The sequence below is a fragment of the Suncus etruscus genome, chromosome 6 (genome assembly GCF_024139225.1).
Source record: "Suncus etruscus isolate mSunEtr1 chromosome 6, mSunEtr1.pri.cur, whole genome shotgun sequence".
Classification (NCBI taxonomy): domain Eukaryota; kingdom Metazoa; phylum Chordata; class Mammalia; order Eulipotyphla; family Soricidae; genus Suncus; species Suncus etruscus.
Genome location: NC_064853.1, coordinates 36732854 through 36750084, shown reverse-complemented (window position 1 = coordinate 36750084; position 17231 = coordinate 36732854). Strand labels below are relative to the sequence as shown.

The 17231-nt window shown below is 47.9% G+C and overlaps 1 protein-coding gene across 1 annotated transcript in view; it reads left to right on the top strand.

Annotated features, from left to right (window-relative positions):
* The window catches only part of CTPS1 (CTP synthase 1), a 1052426-nt gene that overhangs the window by 17386 nt on the left and 1017809 nt on the right, over positions 1–17231 (top strand). The window contains exons 8-18 of the mRNA XM_049774765.1: positions 1702–1853; positions 3105–3237; positions 4879–4967; positions 6095–6189; positions 6810–6872; positions 9354–9397; positions 10521–10617; positions 11287–11342; positions 11441–11537; positions 11945–12089; positions 12439–12546. Of these exons, the coding sequence (XP_049630722.1) occupies positions 1702–1853; positions 3105–3237; positions 4879–4967; positions 6095–6189; positions 6810–6872; positions 9354–9397; positions 10521–10617; positions 11287–11342; positions 11441–11537; positions 11945–12089; positions 12439–12523 (1056 nt within the window). The 3' untranslated portion in view covers positions 12524–12546. The remainder of the gene's footprint in view (positions 1–1701; positions 1854–3104; positions 3238–4878; positions 4968–6094; positions 6190–6809; positions 6873–9353; positions 9398–10520; positions 10618–11286; positions 11343–11440; positions 11538–11944; positions 12090–12438; positions 12547–17231) is intronic.

Genomic DNA, 17231 nt, shown 5'->3' with positions numbered 1-17231 from the left:
TTACTCCTGGCTGTCTGCTCAGAAATAGCTCCTGGCAGGCACGGGGGACCATATGGGACACCGGGATTCGAACCAACCACCTTTGGTCCTGAATCGGCTGCTTGCAAGGCAAATGCCACTTTGCTATCTCTCCGGGCCCAGTGTTCCCTATTCTTAATTTGCCAAAAAGTTTTTGTTTTGATTGATGTTTAATTACATTTGCATCCACTGAGGTTCCCCTGTAGTTTATTTATATCATATAGTAGATTGTACTGTTAAATTTCCTAATGCAGTAACTCTCAAACTTGGGTTTAAAGTACATGGATGCCTTTTTTTTGGGGGGGGGGTCACACCTGGCAGCGTTCAGGGGTTATTCCTGGCTCTATGCTTAGAAATCGCCCCTGGCAGGCACAGGGACCATATGGGATGCGGGGATTTGAATCACCGCCATTCTGTATGAAAGGCAATCAGCCTAACTCCATGCTATCTCTCCAGCCCCACACGGATGCCTTTTTACCACCACAATTCTCATCTAAGTGGTCTGGAACCACGTGCTTTTGATTGTTTAAAGCTCTCTCAAGTGACCCCAGTTTACATAGCCTACTTCAAACATCACTCCCCTTGGACGTGTTTACTTTTTTTTTTTTTGGTTTATTTGGGCCACACCCATTTGATGCTCAGGGGTTACTCCTGGCTAAGCGCTCAGAAATTGCCCCTGGCTTGGGGGGACCATATGGGTCTCGGGGGATCGAACCACGGTCGCGGTCCTTCCTTGGCTAGCACTTGCAAGGCAGACCCCTTACCTTTAGTTCCACCTCACCGGCCCCAGAACTGTTTACTTTTAAACTATATTTGTTTATATTTTATTTTTAGTATTATTATTATTATTATTAGTATCTATCTAAACACCTTGATTACAAACATGATTGTAATTGGGTTTCAGTCATGTAAAGATGTTTATTTTTTTTTAATGAAAGATAATTTGCGGGCCTGGAGAGATAGCACAGCGGCGTTTGCCTTGCAAGCAGCTGATCCAGGACCAAAGGTGGTTGGTTCGAATCCCGGTGTCCCATATGGTCCCCTGTGCCTGCCAGGAGCTATTTCTGAGCAGACAGCCAGGAGTAACCCCTGAGCACCGCTGGGTGTGGCCCAAAAACCAAAAAAAAAAAAAATTTGTTTCTATGTTCTTGATTAACTCAATTTCTCTTGGTTGATTTTGTTCATTTTATATTTCTCTAGAAAACGGCCTTTTCACCCTGTTTTCCAGTATAAACATTTCCCCAAGGTTCTGTTGCTAGTATGAGCTTTGTTTTTTTTTTTTTTTTCTTTTTGTGGTTTTTGGGTCACACCCAGCAGTGCTCAGGGGTTATTCCTGGCTCCATGCTCAGAAATTTCTCCTGGCAGGCACGGGGACCCTATGAGACGCCGGGATTCGAACTGATGACCTTCTGCATGAAAGGCAAACGCCTTACCTCCATGCTATCTCTCCGGCCCATGAGTTTTGTTTTTTATAAAATAACCTTTGCTTGGACCAGGACAGTAATAGTACAGCAGGTAGCGTACCTGCCTTGTATGTGGCCCCACCTAGGTTTGAACCTCTACTACCGCAAATGGTCCCCCAAGCCCAGTCAGGAGTGATCCCTTAATGCAGAGCCAGTAGTAAGCCCCAAGCACTGCCAGGTGTGGCCCCCAAAATAATAACCTTTGTTCATTTTTAAACAGGTGATCTGTGTCCATGATGTTTCGTCCATCTACCGAGTCCCCTTATTGTTAGAGGAGCAGGGGGTTGGCGATTATTTTCTTCGAAGACTTGACCTTCCCATTGAGAGGCAGTCCAGGAAGATGTTGATGAAGTGGAAGGAAATGGCTGACAGGTGCGCCTCCTACTGGGGAGCAGTCAGGGATTTGGGGAACCTGCCTCTCTTTAAGCACCACACAGTGGTCTCTCCCGGGACAGGGAAGGTGCTTGTGGGCTGAGGAAGGGCCCCAGCTATCTGTGGCTAACATGTGTGGACCTTGCACTTAAGGAATTCTCCCTACAAACTTGCCACCTTGCTCTCCCTGGGCTCAAAATCCATGTCTGGTCTTAGTGCTACTACCTGAGCATGCCCAGAGCATTCGGTTTCTTCTCATGGCTGTAGATTGTCTGCTCACATCTTTGCTCTGTGATAGTATAACATCTTCCTGTTCTAGCTCTCCATTTCCATATCTATCTTTGTGTGGCTGCAGATGGCATTGCCCATCCTGGCTTTGTCATGACGTCTAGAGGGTACACACACTTGGATGTGATGCTTGAGTGTAGTCCTTATCACATACTGGTTGTGCCACTCGGGGATTGCACTCTTAGCCTCATGCCTACAAGGAAAATGTTCTACCGATGACCACAAATGTGGTTCTTGCTGGTAAAGCCTATAAACAGGTTTGTTTTCTTCTTTTTTTTTTTTTTTGGGTCACACCGGGCTGATGCTCAGGAATTAATCCTGGCTGTCTGCTCAGAAATAGCTCCTGGCAGGCACAGGGGACCATATGGGACACCGGGATTCGAACCAACCACCTTTGGTCCTGGATCGGCTGCTTGCAAGGCAAACGCCGCTGTGCTATCTCTCCGGGCCCTTGTTTTCTTCTTATAGTAATTTAATTTATACTTATTATAAGTTACGTGAATATATTAGGTATTTTTATTGTTGTTTTTGTATATTAGGTTTTTCAGGGCCCTTCTTTTTTGCCCTGTAGTATTTTATGTTACACCCAGTGATGCCCAGGGGCCTATTCCTGGCTCTATACTCAGGAATTACTTCTGGTGGTTCTTGGGACTGTATGGGATGTCGGGGATCAAACTTACCTGCTGTGTCCAAGGCAAACACCCTACCTCCTCTACTATCACTCTGGACTCTTATTTATTAAAAACAATTTGAGCATCCTCTTGCAACAGTTTGGCAGTTTTATTTTTATAAAGCTTGATGTGTTGGTTGCTTGGAAAATTGTTTTCTCATTGTACACAGAACTTAGCTGATAGCTGTACTTGTTGTATTCTTTTCAGATACATATTTTTTAAAAAAGCAGTTTGACTTTACAATGGGGCTTATTATAGTTTGAGTGATATGGTGTTTGTTGGCTTTTGCTAGGTATGATCGCTTGCTGGAGACCTGCTCTATTGCCCTTGTGGGTAAATACACCAAGTTCTCAGACTCATATGCCTCCGTCATTAAAGCTCTGGAGCATTCTGCACTGGCCATCAATCACAAATTGGAGATTAAGGTAAGGGGGTTGGTGCAGGCTCAGCTGGGGCATGGGGAGGGAAGTCATCTGTGGTAGAAAGTGTGAAATGATGCATGTTGACACACAGGCTGTTGGTCATGAACCCTGTCAGCTTGGGCCAAGCGTGAGTACCCTGGAGTTCAGGGGAATCATTATAGGAATAACAGGCAGGAAGCAGGCAAAAAATGGAAAAAAAATGATGGGGAAAAGTGGGCTAAAAAGATTGGAGAAAACAAGGACTGAAGAGACAGGTCAGGAGTTGAAATGCCTGCCTGGCACATGCAGCCAACCCAGGTTTGATCCCCAACACCACGTTTGGACCCCTGAGTACCACTAGGAGTGATGAATGAGTGTAGAGCCAGGGGAAAGATCTGAGATAGGCACAGCTGGGTGTGACCTAAAACTATCCACCTCCCAGTTCCCTTTCCCCTAAAAGGAAAGATATTTAAGCAGGTACTTTCATAAAAAAAAGTACAGTTGCATATGTGAGAAAACTCTCTGCTGTTGGTGGTTCAGGAGCTTGAAACACACAGAGGGAGAAAGTGAGATGCTCACAGGTGCCCATTGAGTGGCTCAGCGTGTGCTAGGGCGAGGCACTCTCTCCTAGAACAGATACTACTTGACCCAGTAATTTCACTCTTAGGAACTTTCTCAAGTGGTTTTTAATAAATACTAGTTTATTTACCATAGTAGCCCAAGTCTAAATTGTGCATAAACACACCATCTATTCCTAAGATGGAAAAACACTGCACAGTAAAGAGTAGTGGGGAGAAAATTCTGAAACTTCCCAAGAAGGGCAGTGGGCACAGGCTCTGTTTTAGTTTCCTTTGTAGGATTCTCTGGGAGAAGCAGCGTGCAGGAGGTGGGGAGGTCTCAGATTGTCTGGGCAGAAACTAGGGAGCAAAATGCAGGAGGACAGAAGGAACTTTGGGGTGATGGCAATTTTTTGTACGTTAATGGAGGTAGGTGCTAATTGCAACTTGAATTTTCTAATAGAACTCACCAAAAGCATCCAGTTAAAAAGCATGTTCTGGGACCAGAGAGATAGCACATCGGTAGAACGTTTGCCTTGCATGTCGCCCACCTGGGACGGACCTGGGTTCAATTCCTGTCGTCCCACATGATCCCCTAAGCCTGCCAAGAGCAATTTCTGAGCACAGAGCTAGGAGTAGTAACCCCTGAGCACCCCACCGTGTATGGCCCCAAAACAAATAATAAAATAAAAATAAAATACACTTTAAAAAATTTAAAAAAGATAAAAAGTATATACCGTATTGTAAGCTATACTTCAGTAAAGCTGAAAGAAGTGCAAAGCAATTTGGGGAGTGGGGAAGAGGCCCTGGGGGAAAGGCCTTTGAGACCTTGGGCATTTTCCAGGACTTAGGGAGAGGAGTCCTGAGACACAGACTGAGGACTGAGCAGTTCGGGAGCCAGATGATGGAATAGGTGATTTTGAAAGGATGTGCTTGTGCTTTAATGTACAAGAAAGATTTGAATGCTTATTTTAAATTACTGTTTCAGTACATGAAGGTTGTCATATAAGAGCTTGATTAAAATGATCAAGTCTGAGACACAGTTGAGAACTGGGGAAGTAAGTATAAGGGAAGGTGGCGTGGAGTCACAAACTGTCTCCTTCCCCAGTACATAGACTCCACGGACCTGGAGCCGAGTACCTTGATAGAGGAGCCGGTGCGCTATCACGAAGCCTGGCAGAAGCTCTGCAGTGCCAAGTAAGCTGCACTCCTACCTGAGGCTGGGCAGAGAGTAGTGATGGTGGTAGTGGTAAGGTGCTTGCCTAGTATATATCCATTTACTATTTGATTCTTGGTACTACTTAGGGTTCCCCTACCCCACCCTGTCCAGCATTACTGGGAGAAGATCCCCTCCCCCAGCACAGATAATGCTCCCCAATTCAAACAAAGAAAAAAGATAAAGGTAAAAAATAGACTTCATATAGTCGAAGCTTTGAGCAAGCTGAAGAAAATGTGTTCTAATTTTCGTAATGTTGATTGCTGTATGTATCTGTGCATGAGGATTATTTAGAAATCTTCATCATGGGGCCAGTGAGGTGGCACTAGAGGTAAGGTGTCTGCCTAGCAAGCGCTAGCCAAGAAAGGACCATGGTTCGATCCCCTGTCGTTTCATTTGGTCCTCCCAAGCCAGGGGCAATTTCTGACCACTTAGCCAGGAGTAACCTCTGAACATCAAATGGGTGTGGCCCCCCCCAAAAAAGGCAAACAGAAAAAAAAGAAATCTTCATCAGGGGGTGTGGAAAAAAGAAATCTTCATCAGTATTCATCTAGTTTATAGTCTCATTAAATTGTTTTTGGCAGCTTTTAGTTAAATAGTCAAAAATTACCAAGAATTTCTAGTTCACTGAAACCCTTGCATGTCTTGGAACCAGAAAACTATTTTTTAGACCCTATTTAGGTGTTGTACACTGAGCTGATGAGGGAAAGGGTCCTGTCTCACTTCGTGGGGAAAATTTTAAACAATAGGCTTACAATTTTTTTGTCACTGGATATTAGATTTTAAAGAATCCATGCCTGGGACAGATACTGTGTAGTAACCATACTGTGACATACATGTTGTCTTCTATTACCAGAAGCTTTTCCAGAGGTTACCAGGACAAGTTTGTTATTTTGTATGCATTTTCTGCGTCAGTAGTGTTTATTGCAGTTTGCTGCTGATCTTGAAATCTGCAGCAAGTATCTATGGAATAGTTTCATGTGTATAGTATAGCTCATGTATCTCATGTGTGTAGCTTTGTTGCATGTAGGTCTTGGGAGTGCCTGGGTGGGAGTGGTTGTTGTAGAACCAACTGAGTGGAAATGGGATCGCCTTGTGTCTTCTACAGTGGAGTGCTGGTTCCAGGGGGGTTTGGTGTTCGTGGAACAGAAGGAAAAATCCATGCAATCTCCTGGGCTCGAAAGCAGAAGAAACCATTTTTGGGTGAGTAGGGAAGGGCAAAAAGTGCTTCATGAGAGTGGAAACTAGCCAGGGTTACTGTCTGAAACCAAACAGTTGCAATCCTTCTGATCAGCAAGTCAAACTGAAGCACCCTTTTTTGTTCTGTGGGGAGAAATACACACCCTTCTTTCAAGTGATGGGTTCTGCTTTCGAGCCCCAGGCCGAGTCCTCGAGCTCGAGACTGAAGTTGTAGCAGCAGAGTCTATGAGAGGATGCTCTGGTGTTGAGCGCCTGCTGACTGTTTGGGTATTCCTGGAGTTCCCAGGTTATAGTAAAGTCTTAACTGGCTCCATTGCAAGGGGGTTTAGTGCTGAAGAAAACTCAGTTTTAAAGTACTGAATGGATATTGTTTATTACCACAATTGGATAGCTTCTGATAGCCAAAGCTTCATGCTTTGGCCTCATTTGGGGCATCTGAGCCAGATAAAAGCACAGCAGCATGGGATGCTATATTTATTGCTGGAAATCTTGAATTTGTGGTCATAGTTCTCTGACCACACCTGGACAGTGTCCATGAAAGCTGTGAGGAAATGGGGCAGAAGGAGGATGGGATGGTTGACCTCCCCTGGGAATCTCATTTGTGTTTTCTCCCCTGCTGCAAGGTGTGTGCTTGGGAATGCAGCTGGCAGTGGTGGAATTTTCACGAAATGTGCTGGGATGGCAAGGTAGGTATCCATTAAAGCCCTCTGAAGTTCCTCTAAGTTTCTGGGGCCCGAGGGTGCTGGTGGTTGGCAGCCACAGACAAGAATAGGCTGGTATCTCAGCACCTCTTGGAGAGCTGTTGCATCAGAGAAAGAAGGGGAGGTTTTGGAGGAGAAGGCACAGCTGCCTGGTGTGTTGGTATAGGAAACCCTCTTTTTTGTCCTGAGGTCACTGTCCTCAAAGTGGTGCAGGTAGAACTGGGGCCCATGAGAGACTGTGGAGTCTAAAGCAACATGGGTGCTGGAGTCTCATACCTGGGCACAGATTCTGGCTTGATCCCTATGGTAAGGTTATGCAGCCTGCTACATGGCCTTTTCCTTCTGTAGCAGGAGGTCATGCTGGTGTCTATACCCCAGGGCTGTAAGAGTGAAGTGAAACAGTGCACAAAAATAATACCAGACAGGAGACATGTCTCTGTCTTTACCCTACACTGCTGCACCAGCCCACTCACACGTGGTGGCTTCCAGTGGCAGTGGGTTTTGGTTCCTCTTCATGTCTCTGAGACTACCCCTGCCCTACATTTGGTGCTCTCCATAGGCACATAGTCAACCCACGGGGAAGCTGCTGGCTCACTGGTCCAGTCTGGCCACCTCCTGTGGGAAGGACATGCTTGCCAGGTGACTGGCTTTCGAAATGTAAGGCCCAGCATGCAGGCATGTCTGGAGCTCGTGCCTGACCCCACGACCATGCCTGAGCTATTCAGTCAATTCTGGGGTGCAGGCCAGGACTGGAATGAAGTATCTGCCACTGTATTCTGGTCTGCAGCCAGTTAATAAATAATAGGTTTCTTTCTTTTTCTTTTCTTTCCTTCCTTTCTCTTTTCTTTCTTTTCTATTTCTTTTCTTTCTTTTTTTTTTTGGTTTTTGGGCCACACCCGGTAACGCTCAGGGGTTACTCCTGGCTATGCGCTCAGAAGTCGCTCCTGGCTTGGGGGACCATATGGGATGCCGGGGGATCGAACCGCGGTCCGTCTCCTAGGCTAGCGCAGGTAAGGCAGGCACCTTACCTCCAGCGCCACCGCCCGGCCCCTTCTTTTCTTTCTTAATATTTTTTCTTTTTATTTCTTTTTTTCGTTTGTTTATTTTTGGGCCACACCCAGTGATGCTCAGGGGTTACTTCTGGTGATTCACTCAGAAGTTGCTCCTGGCTTGGGAGACCATATGGGACATTGGAGATCGAACCACAGTCCATCCAGGGTCAGCCACTTGCAAGGTGGCTACGCCACTGCTCTGGCCTCCTTCTTTTTATTTCTTTTCTATTTCTTTCTCTCTCTCCCCTTCCTCCCTCACTCCCTCCCTACACACCCATGGTTTTCAGGCATTACTCCTGGCTCTGCATTCAGAAATCACTCTGGCAGGCATAGAGAACCATATTTGATATTGGGATGGAACCTGTGTCTGTGTACAAGGCAAACAAACACCCTACCTGCTGTGCTGTTGCTCCAGCCCCCAAACAAATGCTAGATTTCTAGATTGACACCTGAAGACTTCAGGAGAACAAAAGTGTTTGGTTATGAAGTACAGCTGGTCCTGTGGCCAATCTGGGTTCTGCTCACCTGTTTCTGAGCTGTTGCCCAGTAAACCTGAGGGAACAGTGTGGCTCACTTTTGGCAGTATGCCCATTAGTTCTGACTTCTGAGCTGGTAGGTACGGTCTGTTCTCTCATTCCCTGACGCTGGCCCACAGGGCACTTGGGATCCTTTCTTGATCACCTGATGTGAGCTTCGCTGCTGTGAGTTTAGCCCTGGCAGGGACCAGGTCACTAACTACAGATTCCACAGGAGGAAGAGATATATGTGCTAGGAACTTGGTGACCCTTTGTGCAAGAAGGTTTGGGCTACAGTTGTTTCACTTCTGACTCTGAGGCTGGGAGGCTGCGTGCTGCTGCTGTCAGAGAGCTTGAAGCCACGAGAAGCCTTGAAAAGTTCCAGGCCATGCAGCAGTTTTCTATCTCTGCTTGTCCAGAAATGCTCCTGGAGCTCGATAGATTTAAAGGGCAGTTTATGTGAAAGTTTATTTTAAGATAAAGTTTTTGGTCTGGGAAGATTGCACATGGACATATGCCTGCCTTGTGTGTGTGTCAAGTGCCAGTTCCATCCCTGCCACCATCAGAACCCTGAACATTGCTGGGTGTTAGAGGCTGTGAACATCACTGTTTGGGCGTCCCCTCCCTTTCAAAGTTTCCAGTTCTTGTTCTTATCAGCAAATAGGAAGGAAATTTTGATTTTAGTGCTTCTAGTATAGCTTTAAAGCTTTTGTTTCATTTTGTTTTGGGCCATACCCAGTAATGTGCAGGGATTACTACTACTGGCAGTGCTGGGGCTCATAAGGGATAGACGGAATCAAACCCACATCTGCCTTGTGCAAAGACAAGTGCCCTTTTGCTGTCTCTGGTCCTAAATTATTTGTTTTAACAACTTAAAAGCAAATATTTCCATTTTTCAGATGCCAACTCTACTGAGTTTGACCCGAAGACCAATCACCCTGTGGTGAGTATTTTTTTATTGTGCATGTTTTTGCTGCTTTTCTGTTTGCCTGAGAAGGGTTAAAGCCAGGGCACGGGTTTTTGTGGTCACTAGATCCTGCCGATAGAAGCACTCAGGTGGGCACTCAGCTGCGCACACCCATCTCTCTGCGGGTCCAGGAATCTGTTTCCCCTTGGGACGCGTGCTCCAGGCACTGTGGGGAACTCCTGCCTCATGGATTTTCGTCCCTTTAACTGCTTTTCAAGTCCTCTACATACTACACTGCATCTTCTGTTAAACGAGTGTGGCTCATAGAGGAAGAGACAGTGCTTTTATTCATCACTGAATTCCTAGCCCAGGGTAACAGGCCTGCGATTAACTTTGGGGACACTCATAAAAAAAGACAATGATATGAGGCCCTTGACCTCAGGGATCATTATATGTATGCCACATAAGATTAGAACTTTGCTAACACAGAGAATGCAGTAGAAGAGTCAGAAGGATTAAACATAGTGCTGGGGGCTAAGAAGAGGGCGACAGGCAGGACCAAAAGAAGGTTATTGGGGTCAGAGTGTCCAGGAGCTAGGGCTGGGGCCCCCCTGCAAGACTCAGACTGTGAGACCTTGGCTTCTGGGACATGGCCCTTTCCTCTTCTCAGTGAGAAGATACTTCTTGCCTAGCTCTGGGTTGCTCTGCCCAAACAGGTTAGATCATAATCTGCCTATAGTATCTAGGATTCTGCCCTTACCCTAGAGGTTTAAGAATGACTCTGGGACAAGAGCTGCTTGGTGGACTTTGCACACACTAGGATCTGAGTTGAACCTCAGAACCATGTGGTTCCCCCCAAGAAAGACCCGTGGTTATGACACTAGTGGCCCTCCAAGCATCTCCGTGGTTGTCCAAGGGGCCCTTTGCACCATTGGCCAGAGCATTGAGCATTCCTGGGGGAGGCCTCTCACCCCCAAAGAGGCATCTCTGTACCCACAAAAGAAAAATGAAAATGGCCACTGGGAGGCATTTTTCCCCTTTGGCAAAGCATCACTTATAAAGCAGGCTGGGAACTCATTTTCCTGGGTGCTGTGACACCCCTCATCTCCATAGCACTGGGAGTCCTGTGTGCTATTTGTCTTGTTCTCTAACTCTCTAGGTCATCGACATGCCAGAGCATAATTCTGGGCAGATGGGTGGAACCATGCGACTGGGCAAGAGGCGGACCCTGTTCCAGACCAAGAACTCTGTCATGAGTAAGGGCAGCATCCTGGACAGGCGCGTTGGTGGTCCCAGGACCTTGGGAAGTCAGACTGGCTTCTGTGGCTTTGGTTCTTGCCGTCCCAATTTTTGTCTCAGTTCTCATTCTTTTTACATGCTGAGAGCACATACTGAGAGCACAGGAGGGCACTCCCTATAACCTGTCATTTCTCCACATGTGACAGTGGCTGAAACATCATGACTTTTGTCCTTCAAAAATAGATTTACTAAGTGCTCCAGCTTCAGGGAGAACATGAGAAGGCCAGTGTTGGACTCTGCTGGCTGAGGAGGGAGGCTGGCACAGGCCAAGTTCTGGCCTTCTAGGCCTTTCTGATTCCTACATCTGGGGGTCTAAGAAGCCAGTCTGTTTCCAGCTGGGATGCTTGGCCCAGGGATGGTTGGGACATCCAAACAGCTGACATGGTCTCGGGGCTCCTGCCTAGGGTGGTTTCTTGGATATCTTCCAGCAGAAATGTGCTCTGTGCCACTGGAGCGAGTGAGCTACTTTCTTAGTGTGGTCACAAGCTTAGAACTTGGGTCTAATGGGTTGTACTCGGGGCTGTGATGCAGGAATGCTTTGGCTCCGCTCGCTTGGCTACGCGTGTGGTTGGACTTGCAGGGTTTGCATGGAGCCAATTGGTCATGTCATCTGCCCTTTTCCCTAGGGAAACTCTACGGGGATCTGGATTACCTGGAGGAGAGACATCGCCACAGGTTTGAGGTGAGAAAGTGGGATCTGTGGTTTGTCTCCTCCCTGTTCCTTCGGAAATGTGATGAGTGAGTGAGAGACCAGCTGAATTATACCATACGCTTTCACAGGTGAATCCAGTCTTGAAGAAGTGCCTGGAAGAGCAAGGCTTGAAGTTTGTTGGGCAGGATGTGGAAGGAGAAAGAATGGAAATCGTCGAATTGGAAGGTGACTGCAGGCACGAGTAGTGTGTGGGAACAGTAGCATGCGGTAGACCGCGTGTCCTTGACCTATGGAGAATCATTACCCAGTAAAGGGCAGAAGAGTTAACAGTGCATCCCTGAGCATTGCCAGGATTGACCTCTACAGGTCTGCTGGGTGTGGTCCCCAAACAACAAATGGCTGGGAAGCTGCCCTCTCAGGTGAGGGCAAGGGTCTTTGCAGCAAGGGGCTGGTGCAGTAGCAACTGGTGTTGGCTCAGAGCTGGCCCTAGGCAGCCAGGGTCCTAGGAGGAGCCCCCTGATTCCAACAGAGAATTCATCTGTGCTGGTGCTGGGGGCTGGGATGGGAAGTAGCACATGAGACTATCCTCCCCTAAAGTGTGACAAAGCTGTTGCCTTTGTGTTCTCTTTCAGATCACCCCTTCTTTGTGGGTGTGCAGTATCACCCTGAGTTTCTGTCCAGACCCATCAAGCCATCCCCGCCATACTTCGGCCTCCTCCTGGCCTCCGTGGGGAGACTCCCACATTACCTCCAGAAAGGCTGCAGGCTCTCACCCAGGTGGGTCCCACTTCCCTGTAAGTCAGGTGTGTTTCCTCTTCCCCTGGCACAAAGGTGTCCTTGCACTCCTGAAGTGCTGTATTAGGATGGTCTTTGTGGAATGCCCCGATGCCACAGGTACCCAGAACCAGCTGTCACCTGAGTTGGTTGGGGGTTAAGGCTCGTGATACGAGTATAGTAGAATGTCTGACTTTGGAGACTTGGCCACATCCCACCAAACCTCCCCAACATTCTTCCAATCATGGCTATTGTTTGTACGTAGGGAGGGTGGGCACTGGGTGCCCCATGGCAACAGGAATGGGAGGACCAGCGAGTGTTTGAGGGTAAAGAAAGTGTCTGAATTTTGCAGGGACACCTACAGTGACAGGAGTGGAAGCAGCTCTCCTGACTCTGAAATCACAGAACTGAAGTTCCCGTCATCGAATCAGGACTGAAGCTGCAGCGGTAAGATACGACAGTGCCCGAGGACTAGGCTTTTAGACAACACGGTGAGGTTGCTGGAGGGAAGGTGCTGAAGACAACCCCTGCAGGGCACTCTGGTCATGGCCAGCCTGGACAAAGCTGAGCAAGCTGCTTCTGACCGTTATATCAGGTCACAGTGTAAATGTGGAGATCTAGCTGTGACAATTGTCATCTTGTCAGAGCTGCAAGCTTTTTTTTTGTTTTGTTTTTGGGCCACACCCGTTTGACGCCCAGGGGTTACTCCTGGCTATGAGCTCAGAAATTGCTCCTGGCTTGGGGGGCGAATATGGGACGCGGGGGGGGGGGGGGGATCGAACCACGGTCTGTCCTATGCTAGCGCTTGCAAGGCAGACACCTTACCTCTAGCACCACCTCCGGCCCCAGAGCTGCAGGCCTTCAACAAGAAGTGCTTCACTTTCTTCTTTGTCATTGACTCCCATAGTACAGTTTTATACCCGTGGGCTGGGGGAACTGTACCAGCCCCCAAAAGAGTCCATTGTTCCTACCCACCCACCTACCTCTCCCCACTCATCCGGCACTGTATTTTTCACCCAGTCAGTTAATCTGTTGGATTTTAGTCATTTGTATTCCCCATATGGGTGAAACCACTGCAAAGTGGTTTTGTTTTTCAGTTCTTTTGGTTGCACCCAGCGGTGCTCAGTCTATGCCTGGCTCTTGAGTCACTTCCAGTGTCCTGCAGTGCCAGGTATGGAGCCTGCCCCTCCCATGACAAGCATGTGTTCAGCCATTTAAGACCTCTCCAGTTTAGAAGGGATCTAAATGAACACATGCAGCACACATTAATTGCTGCTTGTTCTGGAAATGCCCAGTCTTTTAAGTCTAATTTGAAATAGCTGTGGATTTTCCTGTGAATTGTAAACTCCATTAAAACAGTAGAGTGGTGGCCAGGGAAGATAGCTGAGTGTTTGCTGCTTTGTGCTGGAGGTCCAATATTTGATCCCTGACAGTGCATGGTCTTGCCAGCACTGCTGGTAGTGACACCCTGATCACTGCTGGGTTGGCTCCAACTACGTCCCCACCAAAAATATAACACTGGACTTGGCTAAACAGTATGTGTCCTGCTTGCTGGTGGAGGAAAGGGTTTGGTAGTGTCAGGAATCTAGGGGACCCCTGAAGACACTGGCAAGCTATCTCTCTGAATCCAGCAGCCTTGCACTCATGCCCTATGTATGGGCCCTTTAGTTTTCAGTCTGGTTTGGCTTTCAGGAGAATCCATAGACTGGTTGCTGTTGGAGCAGCTGCCATGGAAAATGCAGGCTAGATCACTTGTTCTCACCTATAGACAGCCATGGCCCGGGGATTAAAAGCCGCTAGCTTCCTTGACATCCCAATTCCCTGTGGAGTTGGGAGGTAATTTATACATCAGTGGATTCCTCATTGGATGTATGTATGTATGTATAGTTGGCAGCTGGGTTTCGTAATTTATGTAGCAGCTTGGAACCACAGGTGAGCAGGTAGAAGCTGAAGAGTTGGCTCTGGGCAGCTGAAACTTGAGCCACTGCTGGTGTTAGCAGAGAGGAAGAACAGTATAGTCACCCTTCCTTATAGCCATCCTAGCTTATTGGTGTTACAGACATCACCAAGTGACTGGGATGTTTTCATTCACACAGGTACGATTCTTCAGCAGCACCATCAGACTTCGATTAAGTTAACAGCTTTGATTTTAAACTTGGCTTTTGACACTTCCTTTAAATTATGTTTGTATTCAGATTATTTTACTATGGGGAGCAGTATCTGGGGGCTGATTGGCTCCCATGTCCCAAGCATGTCTGCTGGCTCCTGCCGGAGAGCTGCCTGGAGCTGGTCACGCTCCATCTTGTCATTGCCTTGCAGACTAGCAGCAGGACATGGGAACTAGAACAGATGGTGAACCTGGGCTGGTGAAGGGCGTCCCTCACCCTGTTTCTCCAACTACCTCGCATCATTGTGGATTAGCGTGGTAGCCCGCTGCGCACCCTTAGGAGCCCTTAGGAGCGAGCGGGGAGAGACAACTTAGCTAGTGCTTACATGGGGCATCATTTGGGTGGGACAGCAAGAAGCCTAGTCTCTGGGTGTGGCTTTTAGCACCTCAACCTTGAGCTGTGCTCTTCCTCCCCGACCCAGGAAACACTCCTTGCATCAAGGGGTCCCTTAAGACAGAACAGACTTCGGGGAAGCTGCCTTTGCAACCCTCTCACATGTAGACTTGGCTCCAAGGGACTTTTCCTTCCAGAATTGTGTCATGGCAGTCAAGACATGGTCTTGAAGAGCTATTTTCTTAGTGTGATGTGGCGGACACAGCTCTGTGCTGAATTCAGTGTATCCTCTAACTTAATAAATAATGCAGAACCTGACATGCCATCGGTTCATGGTTGTGTGTCATGATCCTGTGGACACGCTCAGCTCTTCAGGATTGGAACACATGCCTCACGCATGGGATCGATCCCTAGGTTTGATTCCTGGACAGGCAGGCTTGAAATTTTGGTTTTCAGCTTCTAATCAAAGATGTGTGGGTACCAGTATGGGCCAGATCTCTCCCTGCCAGGCCCAGGCCCCACACACATGACCAGGTAATGAGTATTAGTGCCTGGTAGCAGGATGTGTCTTAACCTCCAACAGTGCCTCCTGCTTCTGATCCACTACATGAGTAGGTTTCTCCAAGTGCAGACAGCAGTAGTGGGTCTTACATATTGCAAGAGATGAGGCTGAGTCACACTTAAACTGGCTCTGGAGGTGTCAGCAAAGCCCCAGGCAGGGTGGGGACAGCCAGCTATGACCACAGCTTCCAGTCACACGAGTAACTGGTGGTTAGATGGAAACTTTCTCAGCATTTAGTTTGCATCTTCACCAGACACCCAGAAGAAAGTTATCCCACCACAGACCCTCTTCCGGCACAGGCTGCCAACCCTGAGACTAAAAGCTGCCGCTCATTCTCCAGGACTGAAATCAAGCATCTTCGTTTGCACTTATTCCAGTACTTTAAACATGGCTAGTGGGTGAGGTTTGGATATTTCTCATTGTGTAAAAGCAATTTCCTGCGCTGAGAGCTTAGGTCTATCTATGGGTAATAGCCATGTCCCCACAGCAGTAAGGACTTCGCACCTTAAGAGGCTTCAGCTGACCAATGTGTAAATGCTGGCCATCGGCACACCCTTTCAGGAAAAGGGGTCCAGACATTACTTCAGGTTAAGCACAGGTTGGCATAACTCAGGTTTTCCCTGAGGAGAATTGGAGGCTGAGGTCCTTCATCATATTCACTCAGGTGGCCTGCAGATACTTTGCTGGTCTCTGTGGGCACCAGTGCTTTGCTAGAGAGAGAAAGCATTTCTGAGACTTCAGAGGACTCACCGGCCCCAGTTTTGTTTTTCATTAAGCACCATGATTACATACATGATCGTAGTTGGGTTTCAGTCATATAAAGAACACCTTCCCTTCACCAATGTCCCCCATCTCCCTCCTTCCCCACCTGTTGCCTATATTCGAAACAGGCATTCTACTTCTCTCACTCATTTACATAGACACTGTATGATTAATTCACTCTGGGGGAGATCAAGAGGCTTAGATTGGTCATCAGTAAGTAGCGGGGTGGGGTTGGTGGGGGGACAATCTTTGAACAATGGTGAGTAGTGCACCCCCTGCTGGTGAAGGACTGATGTTCCACAGCTGAGGTGTCTGCTCCATGCTTGGAGCCCAGGACGTAGTGGTACCTTGAGGTGCCCTGTTTGACGGTGGGATTCCTGGAAGCTCAGACTCCGAATTCAGCTATTTATTGATCGACTGTAACACCCTGTACGTTTCAGGTGTGAGCAGTGATGAGAGCAATCTGAATCTGGTGGAAACCACCATTACCAGCAAGAGTTACAGGCTCTGGGCCAAGAAAATGAAAACAGGTGGTGAGCTGGAGGGTGCTCAGCTCACTTTCACACAGGCTGGGCAGGAAATAGTCCTACAGCCCAGGTAGAGAGCACAGTAGCACACAGGCCCTATGGGAAGTGCTTTTGAGAAACCCTGCTCCAGTGGTGTAGTTGGAATTCGGGGTGGTGGGAGAGTGTGGGCAGGAGTTTTGTGAGGTAAGGAGGGGGTGGGCGAGTTGCCAGGTGGTTTGAATAGGGGGGAAATTACATAACCATAGGTTCTCAAACTTACTTGGTCTACACCCCCTTCAAAATACCCCCCACCCCTGAAGTCTACTTTAATTGGACAATATCCCCAAAATGTACCCGAGGACCCTACCCTCGAGTAGCTTTGTAGGAATTTGGCTCTGTCCATGCAGTGTGAGCTCAGGCAAACCTTGCTATGGCAGCTTTATGGAGGCTTCAGGCAGGATGGCCAGAGAAGGAATCTCAGGGCCTGAAGGTGCCTGCCAGGAGGGCAAGAGTCCCTGGATAGTAGTATGGCACATGTGGGAGTGTGTTGAGCTGCCAACTGCCTGCAAAGAGTTATACTCCCACCTCCTGTGCTGTTCTTTAGATGAAAGGGCAGAAAAGCAATGTAGCTCCTTGTTCTGCCCCTTCAGAATATGTAAGAGCTCTTAAGGGAAAGGGGGTTTGGGCTTTGACCCCAAGAATTCCAAACCTGGCTCTGTCACAGCAGGTGGGCTGGGTAGGGTGTTCAGACATTACTGAGATGACCCTGAGACTAGGCACAATGTACGTATCAGAGTTTTGATGTTACAGAGCT